Source organism: Lagenorhynchus albirostris, chromosome 16 (assembly GCF_949774975.1).
Source record: "Lagenorhynchus albirostris chromosome 16, mLagAlb1.1, whole genome shotgun sequence".
Taxonomy (NCBI): Eukaryota; Metazoa; Chordata; class Mammalia; order Artiodactyla; family Delphinidae; genus Lagenorhynchus; species Lagenorhynchus albirostris.
Window position 1 is genome coordinate 39,068,327 of NC_083110.1, and position 15,597 is coordinate 39,083,923.

Genomic DNA, 15,597 nt, shown 5'->3' on the forward strand with positions numbered 1-15,597 from the left:
GTACCTAGAACTTGTCTTTTTTTATATTTTAGACTAAGTTCTTAATAATTATGCCTTTATTGAATCAACTTTTAAAATGAAAATGTAGCTGTTGTCTACCTTACATCAATGAAAACTTTGTGAAAAAGAAAAACTGTACCCAGATCTAGAAATTCTCCATAATGTATTTCAGAAACCTTATTTTTTAGCTATTGGGTTGGCCTAAAAGTTCGTTTCACAGAAAAATTCGAACGAACTTTTTGGCCAACCCAATATTTAGTCTTACTTGAAAATTATGGTTTAGAAAATATCTTTATTGTGTGAACTCCAGTAATATTTAGCTTTTAAAATTGTTTTTGAATTAACCATTATCAGAACAACATGGAAAATACTTTCCTGGGAATTCCCTGGTGGTCCAGTGTTTAGGACTCTGCACTTCGACTGCATCAGGCACAAGTTCCATCCCTGGCCAGGGAACTAAGATCCCGCAAGCTGTGTGGCATGGCCAAAAAGAAAAAAAAAAAAAGCTTTCCTTTCTAAAATTAAATTTTATCCTAAACTATATACATAATGCTTTATACCTGATGAAATCTAAATGATTGTTCTATTATGAAAAGGGGTGTTGCATACATACACATAGGTGCATACATATATTCAATGCCAGTGCCTCCCTAAGTAAGGCACACTCTCTTGGTTTAAACAAGACTTTCATGTGGTTTTAGTAATGCTGGTAGCATAGTTTTTGTTTCTTATTAATGTAATTTGGAAAATGTAGCATAAACTTAAAATGGCAAGGACCTGTTTTAAAAATGTCCTTTAATATTTACACATCTTGTGCCTATGAAAGAGCCTATCAAAACATCCAACTATTTTTGTAAAACAAGGTAAATCTTATTATGTTTCTGAAGTTTTTGTGTTTTAGTACTGATGGAATTGAATTTAGGATATGGGAACATCTTCAGTGTTTTTACCTCATTACTTTCAGAGTTTAACATTTATTATTGCTGTAACTTTTTGACAGGTTCAGATAACAGTTCAGCACTGTTATTCTGTTAATAAGTAAGCTACTTGAATGAAAGTTATAGAGTCTGAGAAATTGTTGCCTCTTTTAAGAAAGAACAAATGTTTCTGCAGCTTGACATGAAAACGTCTTTGGGAGCGAACTTTTTTTCCCTCAGCCATTGCTTAGACTCCCTGATCTGAGGTTCCGGGGCATTTAGAACATTCAGGCTGTGAGCTAGCAGTCTCTTGAGGCTTGTCCCCACCACAGGAGCGGAATCTGTCTGTGGCTGCTATGGATGAGAGTGGGTTGAGGTGATGGCTGTGCAGTGTCATTCAAACCTGACGACAGCGCCAGGCCGCTAGAGCCACGTGCTCTGACTAGAAACATAGATACATACCAGGACAAGTGGGGTCCTGGGAGGATGCTTTCAAGAAACAACATACTGATCATTACAGACCTAGCAGTTTTAGCACACTAAGGGACCCCCTTGTGTCCTGGGTTACCGTGTACTTTTTTTTTTTTTTTGCTGTATGCGGACCTCTCACTGTTGTGGCCTCTCCCGTTGCGGAGCACAGGCTCCGGACGCGCAGGCTCAGCGGCCATGGCTCACGGGCCCAGCCGCTCCGCGGCATGTGTGATCTTCCCAGACCGGGGCACGAACCCATGTCCCCTGCATCAGCAGGCGGACTCTCAACTACTGCGCCACCAGGGAAGCCCTACCGTGTACTTTTAATTGCCTATCTTCACGTCAAGAAACAATTCTAAGAAGAATCAGCCTTTATATAAAACCAGAAAGAAAAAAAGGGATTCACTTCTAATTTCTAACATATGTTCCCCAATTGTGTGTGTTTGTTTTTTTAATCTAAAGTAAGTGGAATTTACATTGCCTTTTAAGTATTGATTGTTAGAACCAATATTGGAAAATATAGGGAGTGGAAGGTGTAAAGTGAAAATAGTTATAGATAATTATGTCATACAGTCAACAAATATACTCTCCAGTGACACAGGAAAAACCTCATGTATTTGGTTAAACCCTGCCTTTGCACATAACAACATAATCATTTCATTTCTTTCATATTAATACAACATAGAAAATGCTGTATTAACTAAAAAGACCAGAAACTTATCTGAAGAATGTAATATATATGTATTGTATGCATAGGATTGTTGTTCAAATTCAGCACCTTATATCCTGACAGTGTACCAAGATGCATTAAACTTGATATAAATTGAAAGCTTGTTTATCAATTTTTCCATTTGTAGTTCCTATGGAAGATCCACTTAGGGAGATGGCTGAGTACATGGATTCCAGTCGAGATGAGGTCTGGGAGAAGACCTCCTGCAACAAACAAGTTACATTTCTGGTATACCGAGAAGGAGATCAGTTGAATTTCTTTCGTGTAGTAGACAGGGGAGATGGCACTTTAACACCATTATCTGAATCTTTAAGGTAAATAGGTTTTCATTTGCATGTCTCACTTAGAAAAGGAGAACATTGTATGATACACCCATAAACCTTATGTTTACCTTGTGTTGTCAAAATAGTCTTATGATATTCACAAGACTAACTAAATTTTATTCATTCTCCCCTTTTCCACCACCCCACCTCAATTATATAATTCGAAATTGTCCTTCGTATGATTGATACGAGTAATTTCTAAAACTGAAATTTCTTTATGGAGTAGGATTTTTTGTAAAAAATATTTATTTCTGTCACTTTATGAAAGTCTAAGATGCCTACTAGATTATAGAGTCTTGTTACAATAGTGTGTTATTATACAACTGTGGAATAATAGAAAGGGTTAAGCCTAAAGTTGCTCTTTTTTTCCAAAATTTAACTCTGCTGCTTAAAGATGGATAAATCTCTTTACTTCTCTAGTCTTGTTTTCCTACTGTATAAAAGGAGGAGGGGAAATTCCCTGGCGGTCCAGTGGTTAGGACTCCGCGCTCTCACTGCCAAGGGGCTGGATTCAGTCCCTGGTCGAGAAACTAAGATCCCACAAGCTGCACAGTGAGAGCCCCCCCCAAATAAATAAATAAAAAATAACAAGACATATAATCCTTAAAAGAAAAGAGGAAGAGGAGTTGTTATATTCTAAAATCAGAAGGAAACAACTTAAAGGTACTTAGCTAGGCAATAGAACACTTAGTAAATTGGACAAGGTAACCTTCAAGTTTCTGTGCACTCTGCCTTACTATGATTCTTTACCTCCTTTCACTTTAAAACATTTACTAAAAATTTACTGAACTTTTATAGTCAGTCTTTACACTAGGCACTAGGTTATAAAGATTATATTCCTTCCCTTCATGGAGCATGCAATCTGCTATAAATAGTATCTATAATATAATTTTGGCAGTTGTTATAAAAAGACATCAACATCTCTGGAAAAGCAGATAAGAAGGCCTTCATTTTGCCTGAAAGGTGGGGAGTTAGGGACAACCTCTGAGAAAAAGTGACCTTAAAAGAGGAGTAGGACAGGCAGACAAAGGAAGGAAAGGTATTACAGATAACTAAATTTAATTCCACAGCATAAAAACCTAGTTGCAATACCGTTCATACAAAAAGTAACTTGTAGTCTGGAAATCAGTTTCTATGCGTTGGGAGTCTAGGCACGGTTTAGCCAGGTGCTCTGCTCAGGTTCCCACAAAGCTGCAGTCAAGGTGTTGGCAAAGTTGTACTCTTGCCTGGAGGCTTGATTGGGGAAGAGAATCTACTTTTAAGCTCATTCACTTTGCTGGCATAATTCATTTCCTGACAGTCATATGACTGAGGGCCCTGGTTCTTTTACTGGCTATTGGGTAGAAGCTTCCCTCAGTTCTCTTTTGATTAACTCAAAATCAACTGATTTGGGGCCTAATTTACATCTGAAAATCCCTTTACTTTTGCCATATTCTGTTGGATAGAAGCAAGTCATAGGTCATGCCCAAACTCAAGGCTAGGAGAGTATACAGGGAGTGAGCTCCAGGAATTGGGAATCCTGGGGATTCCTTTAGGATTATGCCTCACCTCAGAGTGTTATGTGGAAGAGAGATTATACTCATTCTTTGGGGCCAGAGAGCAGATGTCACAAATGGACGTTGACTGTTGACTCTACGTGTCAGGCTCTGGTTAGCATTGCTAACATGCCTTAAACATATGGGCTAAAAGTAGAGAAGAGGGACCAGTGAGGGCTGCAGCTTTAATCCAGGGTCTCTCACTTAGACCATGAGTAGAATTTCTTTATACCAGTCTCTCCATGTGCTAGTTAGCTGTTGTTTTGGTTTTCTTCCTTAGGAAATCCTCTTTTGGCTCTCCTTTCCTAAGGGAGAAAATCTAAGCTCCGTAGCTTAGCATGGAAGGCCCTTCAAAACCTGTTATCATCATTTTTACAGGTCTCTTTAATTATGCCATGTATTTTTACATCTTTTTTCCTTTGCTTAAAACATCATTTACTCCTTTTACCTCAGTTTTTCCCCAGTCAACTTCTATTTGTGTTTAAGACATAATCCAAATGTTGTTATGGATTTCAGTTAAAATTGTATTATTATTGTTCCTCTTAAGCTATTTTTTATTTTTCTTTTCCTTTCTATTCACTTACCAGAAGGGATAGGGTGGATGAGGAAGCAGAGCAGAAAACCTTTTCTGGTCGTACCTTATCCTGCCTATTCTAGGAGAGGCTTTCTCACTCCACAATAGAGGGCAGCAAACTTTTTCTGTAAAGGGCCAGATAGTAACTATTTTAGGGTTTCCAGGCCAAGAGATACAACTAAGGATACCATGTAAGTACTTATATAACAAGAGGAAACAAATTTTCACAAAGTTTTTACAGACAAAATTCAAAATATAAGAAGAATTGTGTGTGTGTGTGTGTGTGTGTGTGTGTGTGTGTGTGTGTGTGTAATTCAGGTCTACTGACGAGAAGAATGGAATTCTTTTGTGTGGGAGTAATAGTTTAGTTAAGGTGTTGAAAGCTAGTGTTGCCTATCAAATTTGCAGAATCAGTTGTAAAAGTTCACTTGTTAATATTGATCTGGAATGAGATTTTATGTACGTTATCTTTGAAAATTTCATTTCACACAGATAGGTACTTGCCAAATAATGAGAGCAGTCCATGAGCATATGATTTTAATTGAGCATATTCATCACTTGGAAGGCATTTATAGAATTCTGTTACAGTCTTCCCTTGCTGTTTGCCTTTAGCATTTCATTATGTTGCAGATCAGTCACTTCCAATTGAACAGAGGTGGAGCTTCTCAATTGCACATTTAAATAGATTTTGAAATACACAGATTTCATTTAACTTGCAGTGAGGTATGAAAACGCTGCTGGGAGTGTAATTTGAGTTTGGAAAGTATGACTGCTGCAAATTTGTGTGGGAATGGAGATCTTGCTTTGTTTTTAACTTTTGAAAGCATGATATTACATGTGGTTCCAAGTAATGCTAGTTGTCAGTATGACATTACTGCAGTGTAAGTTTCTCATGTAAGTACTGTTTCGGCTTGTAATTTTAGGTGGAATTCACTAAGGAACATTATCAAGTACACAGCACAAACTAATTTCCAAAGGCATTCTGCATTGGATGTTTGCGGTTGCGAGTGGTTCTTCTCATTCAGAAAAATTCAGTGTCAGCCCTGAGCTGAAAAAAATCACAATAAAGCTGCTACTGCCAAGCCATTGAACTAACGGTTAAGTCCATGAGACAAATGAAGTCTACCATTGACACTGTTAGTTCAGTAATACATGATAGATTGAAATATTTACTGCAGGATTACCTGCTGATGAATAACATGATGAGTAACCATAGGTTTTAAACACCTTACATTTCATTAGCTTTGTAAATTTGTCCTAAAAATCTTGTTTTTTCTGTTCCACACATATTTTTGCTTCATCACGTGTAGATTTTTTTTTTTTTTTTGCGGTAAGCGGGCCTCTCACTGTTGTGGCCTCTCCCGCTGCGGAGCACAGGCTCCGGACGCGCAGGCTCAGCGGCCATGGCTCACGGGCCCAGCCGCTCCGCGGCATGTGGGATCCTCCCAGACCGGGGCACGAACCCGTGTCCCCTGCATCGGCAGGCGGACTCTCAACGACTGCGCCACCAGGGAAGCCCCCCACTTGTAGATTTTGCTTCAAGTTGTACTGTTAGTGTTTTAGCAATTTCTTTGAAAATATTCTTAAATGTAGTTGTTTCATGCAGACAATACATGGGGGCTAGTTCTTCAGTCACTTCAAATTTGGTTTTGATACCCTGAATAAGCAAAAACAACTGAATAGTATCTAGCTTGTCTTGACTTGTCAAAAGCCAAGGAAAATGACTCCAAATCATTTGCCTGATTTTTAAATTAACTATTGATGTTGCTTCCAGTGTTTTCAACTTTTCTAGAAATTGTTCTTGCCAAAGAAGTAGTCTTTAAACAAGTTTATTTTCTTTGGATACATTTTTTCAACTGCTGTGATCAAAAATGGCTTAATTAATTCACAATTGGTAAACATTTCCTTGTTTGGCTAGTAAATAAGCCACTCGGAAACTTCTTTTGGTTGCACTCTCATTTTCATTTATTTTTGTGAAGAAATTATACTGTGATGAGATATTCCATTTTAAATTTTCTGATTTTTCTGACCATTGCTTTCCTGCAAGTTGGGAATGTTGTGATGAGTCCTTAGTCTGATAATGTCCAAATATGTTGTTTTTCTTTAGCATAGCTATAGTGTCATTGTATAATAAACATCATATTTTGCTATTTAGTTGATAGCAAAATGATCCACTCTCTACTGTGTTTTAAAACTGCAGCATTTGAAGTCCACTCTTCTCTTCATTTTGACATGTTGGGTACATACTGGTAATAAAATGTCATTGTACAGTGATACACATGGTAATCGAAGTGTTGTTGATTATGACTGTGCCACTGTGATTTACAGTGTGCTAAACCACAGTACGAAGCAATGAGAGAGCCACATACAATTTCTTATGCATCTATTCAACTCTGCCATTGTAGTGTAAGAGCAGTATGCAGTGCATGCAATATGTGATCAAGTGAGTGTGGCTGTGTTCCAGCGAAACTTTATTGGACACAAATGTGAATTTCACATAATTTTCACATTATGAAATATTATTATTTTGATTTTTTCAACTATCTAAAAACCATTCTTAGCTTGTGGCCAATCAAAAATAAGTGGTGGGGGCTTCCCTGGTGGCACAGTGGTTAAGAACCCGCCTGCCAATGCAGGGGACACGGGTTTGAGCCCTGGTCCGGGAAGATTCCACATGCTGTGGAGCAACTAAGCCCATGCGCCACAACTACTGAGCCTGCGCTCTAGAGCCCACGAGCCACAACTACTGAGCCCGTGAGCCACAACTACTGAAGCGTGCATGCCCAGAGCCCGTGCTCTGCAACAAGAGAAGCCACCACAATGAGAAGCCTGCGCACCACAACGAAGAGTAGCCCCCGCTCGCTACAACTAGAGAAAGCCTGTGCACAGCAACAAAGACCCTACTCAGCCAAAAATAAATAAATAAAATAAATAAATTTAAGAAAAAAAAGTGATGGACTGAATTTGACCTTGGTCATAGTTTGCTGACTCTTGCTCTAAGAAAAAACAGAATTATTTGATTCATTCTGATACAAAATCTAGTATCAGTCATCATTTTTAGTCTCAAATCTTTTTAGTTAATTGTGCTACCATACTGCTTTTTTAAGTGGGAAGAAATAAAAAGAAGCATTGCAACACTTAATTAAATGGTAACTTAATCTGTGAAAGTCACATAAGGAGTTGGCTTCAGGGTGAATAATATTCTTGTTGGAATAAATATTACATTTGCCCATCTCTTATTCTTTTTTTTTTTTTTTTTGCGGTACTCGGGCCTCTCACTGTGTGGCCTCTCCCATTGTGGAGCACAGGCTCTGGACACGCAGGCTCAGTGGCCGTGGCTCACGGGCCTAGCCACTTCGCGGTATGTGGGATCTTCCCGGACCGGGGCACAAACCCGTGTCCCCTGCATCGGCAGGTGGACTCTCAACCACTGCGCCACCAGGGAAGCCCCACACCTCTTATTCTTTAATCCTATTATTAGGTTAAAAGATTTAGGAAAAGTTAAATATAGCATTCAAGAAAATATTTAGAATATTTAAAAATAAAGAAAGGTATTCTTGGATTAAGTTTATAAATTACTGTGTTATCCTGGTCTAGTTACATTTTTCCATTTAGAAAAAAATTGGGATTGGCTTCTAACTGATCCCATGAATCTATGCTTTGTGAGAGGAAACAGAATAATGTGGTATTTTGAAAAAATTAGGTGAATTTTTTTTAAACATATATATTTTTAATGTTTATTTATTTATTTATTTGGTTGCACTGAGTCTTAGTTGTGGCATGGGAACTCTTAGTTGTGGCATGCATGTGGGATTTAGTTCCCTGACCAGGGATTGAACCTGGGCCCCCTGAATTGGGAGCGCAGAGTCTTAACCACTGTGCCACCAGGGAAGTCCCCAAATTAGGTGAATTTAAAAATGTTTTTTTATCCTCTAAAATGCAGCCCATGAAATATTTATCATGATTGTACTTTTTAACGTACAAATACACACACACACACACACACACACACACACACACAGGTCTCTATGGGAAAATAGTAAAGGACCAGTTTTTTATGACAGGAAGGTTAAGTCAGAAACCTCTTTTAGTATTCAATATGGATAAATTTAAAATTCCACGGGACATAACAGCGAAGTAGTTGAAGTTAAAGTATTATAAGGTGACCAAGAATAGAATATACTTGAGTCATTCCTTCCAACTCCAAGGGTGAACTGGCAAAAATCTTCACCTCAACCTTCCTTTTCAGGTATAGTTAAGTTCAAGATGAGAGCCTTCACATACTATAAATTCTGTTAATTAATTTGGATACATAAGTATGACTCAGTAAGGTCTACTGTTTGGTGCCTGGGGAAGCAACAGGAAGTAGTATAAAGAATAGATTTTGGAACCAGACAGAGGATTTGAATCTTAGGTGCACCATTTACTAGCTCTCTGGTCTTGAACAAAATCATTTAACCTCTCCCAACTGCAGGTTCTTCATTTATAAAATGGGATATAATATCATCTTGTGTAGTTTTTGTGAGGATTAGAAATAATATGCGGAAAGTGCCTGGCAGAGTAGGCATTCAGTAAATGGTAGCAGTGTCAATTTAGTGTTGTGTCCATTGTGTCAATTTTCATATTATACTGGGAATCTATAATAGATCGAAATGATAGTCACGAGTCAAACACTAGGGACTGAATTGGCTATGGAGACCAATTTCCGCCATTCTTCCTCCTGATACCTGTGGCTGCTGTGCAATGTAATTAACCCATGATTTCAGAATGTCACCGGTTTCACCATGTAAAGTTTAGGAATGGGGCTATCCACTCTCTACTTTACCTTTGTGTGGTGGTAGTATGTCCTTCAGAAGTGTTATGAAATATGCCCTATTAAGGTTATCTTAAATTGTTTCCATTTCTTACAACCATATAGAACAGGAAATCTTACTAATTCTCATACTACTTTAGCATAGATACAGTAAATTGGGCACGGTGACCAGTGCACATGTTTCTTATGCTCAATTGAAAATTTCAGTCATTCTTCAAATATGCTGAGGTTGTGTACGATTTTAATTTTCCCATTACTGAAAAAGCTGAATGAAATTTTAATTATGTTTGTGTTCAGTTCAGCAAACGTTTGTTAAATGTGTGCCAAGCATTGTGCCAGGTGCTAAGACTAGGAAGAGGAACACAGCCTAATATATATTTTTTAAATTTAATTTTGGCTGTGTTAGGTCTTCACTGCTGCCTGCGGGCTTTCTCTAGTTGTGGTGAGCAGGGGCTACTCTTCACTGCGGTGCACAGGCTTCTCATTGCGGTGGCTTATCTTGTTGTGGAGCACGGGCTCTAGGAGCATGGGCTTCAGTAGTTGTGGCACGCAGCCTCAGTAGTTGTGGTGCACAGGCTTAGTTGCTCCGCAGCATGTGGGATCTTCCCAGATCAGGGATCGAACCTGTGTCCCCTGCATTGGCAGGCGGATTCTTAACCACTGAGCCATCAGGGAAGTCCCAGGCCTAATATTAATATCTGCTTTCAACTTGCTTACATATGGGGGAATAAGGGGGAAAGATAGACGTATAAGAATAAATATGAGGATAGTATGATAGTGCCATTATATTATGGCATTATATTGTGGCATTATGTAGTCAAAGAGAAGGGGCTCCAAATAATAAATGTTAAGTTATGAATAAATGTTACTGTGATTGATCAGTAATTGGAATGTTTTACATGTTTAATAATTTGTGTCATGACTTGACCAAGGTGTCTTTTTTCATTTTAAAATCTGTGCTATTCTGTCTGGTTACATTTCCAAACATAAAAGATCTTCACTTATGGTATACTGACTTCAGAAAAGCTCAGCTGTACTAGATTTTCAGTAATGCTAGATCATGATATTTATCCCATTTGCTTTTTTTCTCATAAGAAATATATTTTTGAAATACATTTGCCTTGAATTTACATTGACAAGATGGATTTATCGTTTTATCATTAGCAACATCTATAGTTTATACTGCATTTAAAATATTTTTAGTCATTGGGCAGGTATACGGTACATTTCAATAGTAATTATTATTTTCTTTGCAGTGGTGGTTCTGTGTATAATTTGCATACTGATGAAGATGAGGAAATTGAGCCTTCTCCTTCTGGGCAACAGATAATTGAAAATTCAATAACTATGAATAAGATGAAACTGCTGAAGGCTAAGTTGGAGAACATGAATCTCAGCAAAAAGGTGAAGCTTGGCCAGGTCTTTCTCTAGTATATCCTTGTAGGGCTCACAGCGTTGAGTCTGTTGGTAATTGTGGAAAAAAGATTTATAAACTATTATTCATTTCAAGTTTCTGGCCTCAGTTATTTATTGAGATATTAAATGTAGTGAATTGATTTTTTTAGGCCAGCAGTGTATTTAATGTGATAATACTGCACTCAAAATAATTCATGATTTAAAAAAATTTCATAGTTCTAGAGCTAAGAAAGATAATAAAAGATAGCCTAACCTTAATTTTGCAATAGTTACTTTTTAAAATGCTGTTAATATTTACTTATTATGGATATCTCCACTACCTGGATGTTGATAAGGAATGTTTAGCTTTACTAGATACTGTCAGTTTTCCAAAGTAATTGAATGAATTCTGTCCAATAGTGAATGAGAGTTGCAGTTTTCATGCATTCTTACCAGTATTTGATATGGTCCTTCTTTTTTATTTTTGTCGTTCTGGTTGGTGTGTAGTGGCATTACATTATGTTTTTTTTCTTAATAAATAAATAAATAAATTTATTTATTTTTGGCTGCGTTGGGTTTGGGTCTTCGTTGTTGCACGCGGGCTTTCTCTAGTTGTGGCGAGCGGGGGCTACTCGTCATTGAGGTGTGCGGGCTTCTTGTTGCGTGGCTTCTCTTGCTGCGGAGCACGGGCTCTAGGCGTGCAGGCTTCAGTAGTTGTGACATGCAGGCTCAGTAGTTGTGGCTCGTGGGCTCTAGAGCACAGGCTCAGTAGTTGTGGCGCACGGGCTTAGTTGCTCTGCGGCATGTGGGACCTTCCTGGACCAGGGCTCCAACCCGTGTCCCCTGCGTTGGCAGGCAGATTCTTAACCACTGCGCCACCAGGGAAGCCCTACATTATGGCTTTAATTTGCATTTCTCTGATCAATGAAGTTGAGCACCTTTCATGTATTTATTGGGTATTTGGATATCCTTTTTTGTAAAATGCCTGTTCAGATCTTTGGCCCATTTTTAAAATTGGGCTGTATGTGTTTTGCTTATTGACTTTTTTGGAGATCTTTAATATTCTGGATATGTTTTTTGTCATATATATGTATCACCACTCTATTATTTTGCTTTTCACTCCATTAATAACTTTTTCTTTATTGAAATGTAATATGTACATAAAATAAAATTCACAAGTCTTTAATAGAGCTTGATGAATTTTTACATTTCTATAGTCATGTAGGTGTAACTCAAATTAAAATAGGTATAACTCAAAATTAAAATTTCTCTCCAGATTTCCTTATAACCTTTCCCATCAATACCTGCCTTTTCCTACTCCCAGAAATAACTACTATTCTTACATGTGTCACCATGAATTAGTTTTTACTGTTCTTGAGCTTTGTATAAATTATATCATATATAATATACCTTTTTTTGGTCTGGTTTCTTTTGCTCAGCATAATACTTTTGCAGTTCATCCATGTTGTTGCATGTATCATTTCATTCTCTTTTACTGCTGTGTACTAATCCATTGTATGACTATACAGGCATACCTCGGAGATATTGCAGATTCAGTTCCAGACCACCACAGTAAAGCGAATATCGCAATAAAGTGAGTCACACGAATTTTTTTGGTTTCCCAGTGCATATAAAATTTATGTTTACACTATACTGTAGTCCATTAAGTGTGCAATAGCATTATGTCTAAAAAACAATATGCATACCTTAATTAAAAATGCTTTATTGCTAAAAAATGTTAACCATAATCTGAGCCTTCCATGAGTTGTAGTAGTAACATCAAAGATCACTGATCACGGATCACCATACAAATAAAATAATAATGAAAAAGTCTGAAGTATTGCAAGAATTACCAGCATGTGACCCAGAGACCCAAAGTGAGCAAATGCTGTTGGAAAAATGGCATCAATATAGACTTGCTCAACACAGGGTTGCAACAAACTTTCAATTTGTAAAAAATGCGGTTATCTGCAAAGTGCAATAAAATGAGGTATGCCTGTACTTCCTTTCTTCCTTCTTCTTTTGACATTTAGGTTGTTTCTAGTTTTTGGCTTTCATCAACAAAGCTGCTTTGAACATTCTTATACATGACTTTGGTGGACCCATGCACTCTTTTCTTTGGGGCATATAGCTAGGAATAGACTTGTAGAGTCATAGGGTAGGTATATGTGTAGCTTTAATTGTTTTGCTAAACAGTTTTGTGAAGTGTCTGAACCAGTTTACACTCGCATCAGAAACAGGAGAGTTCCCGTTTGTGTCACATCCTCACCAACACTTGACATTGTGCGTCTTTTTTATTTTATCGATTCTGGTGGATGTGTAGTGGTTTTAATTTACATTTCTCTGATGGAGAATAATGTTAAGCTTTTCATATGCTTATTCGCCATTAAGATATTGACTTTTGTACCAACAGTCTTTATATCATGTGAATCACACTGTCTAAATACATCCGTTTTTTTTTTTAAGATACTGACTTTGTCTAGTGCTTGTTCAAATATTTTGCTCATTTTTTAAATTGGGTTGTCTGCCTTTTGCTTACTGATTTGAAGGAATTTTTATATACTATGGATACAAGTTCTTTGACAGATACATGATTTATAGATATTCTAGCAGCTGCTATTTCACTTTCTTATTTTTTTAATGAATAAATATTCTTTATTTTAATGTATTTTAACTTAATAGTATTCCTTTTATGATTACTAGTTTTTATAAACTTTTAATGAAGTTTTTTCCTACCACACGGTTTTGAAGACACGCTCCTGTGTTTTTTATCCAAAAGCCGTATGACTTTTCTTTCTCATTTAGATTTACAATCCATCTGAAAAAAAAAAACCTCACAACTTTAAAAAACATGTATAATGTAAAGTAGGATGAAGACAAGTTTTTTCCAGATGGAGTACAGTTGACCTAACTCTATTAAAAATAAAATCCTTTCCCCACAATCTTAAATGTTTATGTACCTAATAACAGAACATCAAAATGCATGAAGCAAAAGCTACAAAGAGGGGCTTCCCTGGGGGCGCAGTGGTTGAGAGTCCACCTGCCGATTCAGGGAACACGGGTTCGTGCCCCAGTCCGGGAAGATCCCACATGCCGCGGAGCGGCTGGGCCCGTGAGCCATGGCCGCTGAGCCTGCGCGTCCGGAGCCTGTGCTCCGCAACGGGAGAGGCCCAAACAGTGAGAGGCCCATGTACCGCAAAAAAAAAAAAAAAAAAAAAAAGCTACAAAGAGAAATAGATAAATTCATAGTTATATTAGATTTCTAATATAACTCGCATTGTCAAAAATTGATAGGAAAGATAGAAAATCAGAAAGGATATAAGAAGACTTGAACAACTGTAAACCTATTTGTCCCTATTGACGTTTAAAGAAAGCTCCACCTAACAACAGCAGAATACACATTCTTTTTAAGTGCACGCAGAGCATTTACTAAGATAAAGTGTATCGTATGCTATCAATCAAGTCCCAATAAGTTTTAAAAGACTCAAATCATACAAAAAATGCTCTCTTCATAGTATGAGTGTGTTTCGTGTTTGGTAATTGCAATCATTGTTGCTTTTGTTGTGGTCATCCATTTACAATGCTTGGTGTCAGTTTATTTATCTCTTGTAAAAATAAAATACAGTGTGTGTGTGTGTGTGTGTGTGTGTGTGTGTGTGTGTGTGTGTGTGTGGAAAAAAATGCTCTCTTACTACAATGGATAAAATTAGGAGTCAACAAAGATATCTGGAAAATCTAATATTTTGGAAATAACACACTTCTAAGTAACTGATGGGTCAAAGAAGAAATCCAAAGGGAAATTAAAAAGTATTTTACACTGAATAAAATTATTCTAATAATGTGGTGAATTTATTTTTTTTAAATATGAAATCAGTCTTAGAATGAACCATTTTTGGTTGTGGTGAATTTTACTTTTTATGTCTTTAATTAAATTTCCTAATATTTTATTTAGGATTTTTGTTCATCAGAGAAATTGGTCTTTAATTTTCCTTTCTTTTCCAACATACAGCAAGGTTGAAAGAATTTTACAGTGAACACCTGTTTATCCACCACCTAGATTCTATAATTAACATTACTAAATTTTTAATTATAGTAAAATAAATATAACAAAATTTACCATCTTAATAATTTTTAAGTGTACATACAGTTCAGTAGTGTTAAGTACATTCACACTGTTGAGCAACCAATCTCCAGACTTTTTCATCTTGCAAATGGAAACTCTATACCCATTAAACAATTCCCTATTTCTCTACTCCCCCGGCCCCTGGCAACCACAATTCTACTCTCTGTTTTCTATGAATTTGACTTTCTTGAACCTCATATGAGTGAAATCCTACAGTATTTGTCTTTTTGTGACTTATTTCACTTAGCAATGTCCTCAAGGTTCATCCATGTTGTAGCTTATGTCACAATTTCAATACTTTTTAAGGTTGAGTAAATATGTATATACAACATTTTACTTAACCGTGCATCTGTCAATGGAGACATGTGTTGCTTACACCTTTTAGCTATTGTGAATAATGCTGTTATGAACAAGGGTATGCAAATATCTCTTTGAGACCCCACTTTAAATTCCTTCGGAAATTTACCCAGAATTTTAAGATCATATGGTAATTCTATTTTTAATTTTCGGGGGAACTGCCATACTGTTTTCCATAGCTTCCAATTTCTTCATATCCTCACCAATACTTGTAATTTTTTGTTGTTTTTTTTGCGGTACGCGGGCCTCTCACCGTTGTGGCCTCTCCCGTTGCGGAGCACAGGCTCCGGACGCGCAGGCTCAGCGGCCATGGCTCACGGGCCCAGCCGCTCCGCGGCATGTGGGATCTTCCCAGACTG

At 37.3% G+C, this 15,597-nt stretch overlaps 1 protein-coding gene across 3 annotated transcripts in view; it reads left to right on the forward strand.

The window, feature by feature from the left end:
• The window catches only part of ZFAND4 (zinc finger AN1-type containing 4), a 72,240-nt gene that overhangs the window by 42,440 nt on the left and 14,203 nt on the right, over window positions 1-15,597 (forward strand). For all 3 annotated transcript variants that reach the window (XM_060125705.1, XM_060125706.1, XM_060125704.1), the window contains exons 5-6: window positions 2,246-2,432; window positions 10,620-10,767. In XM_060125705.1, coding sequence (XP_059981688.1) covers window positions 2,246-2,432; window positions 10,620-10,767 — 335 coding nt within the window. The remainder of the gene's footprint in view (window positions 1-2,245; window positions 2,433-10,619; window positions 10,768-15,597) is intronic.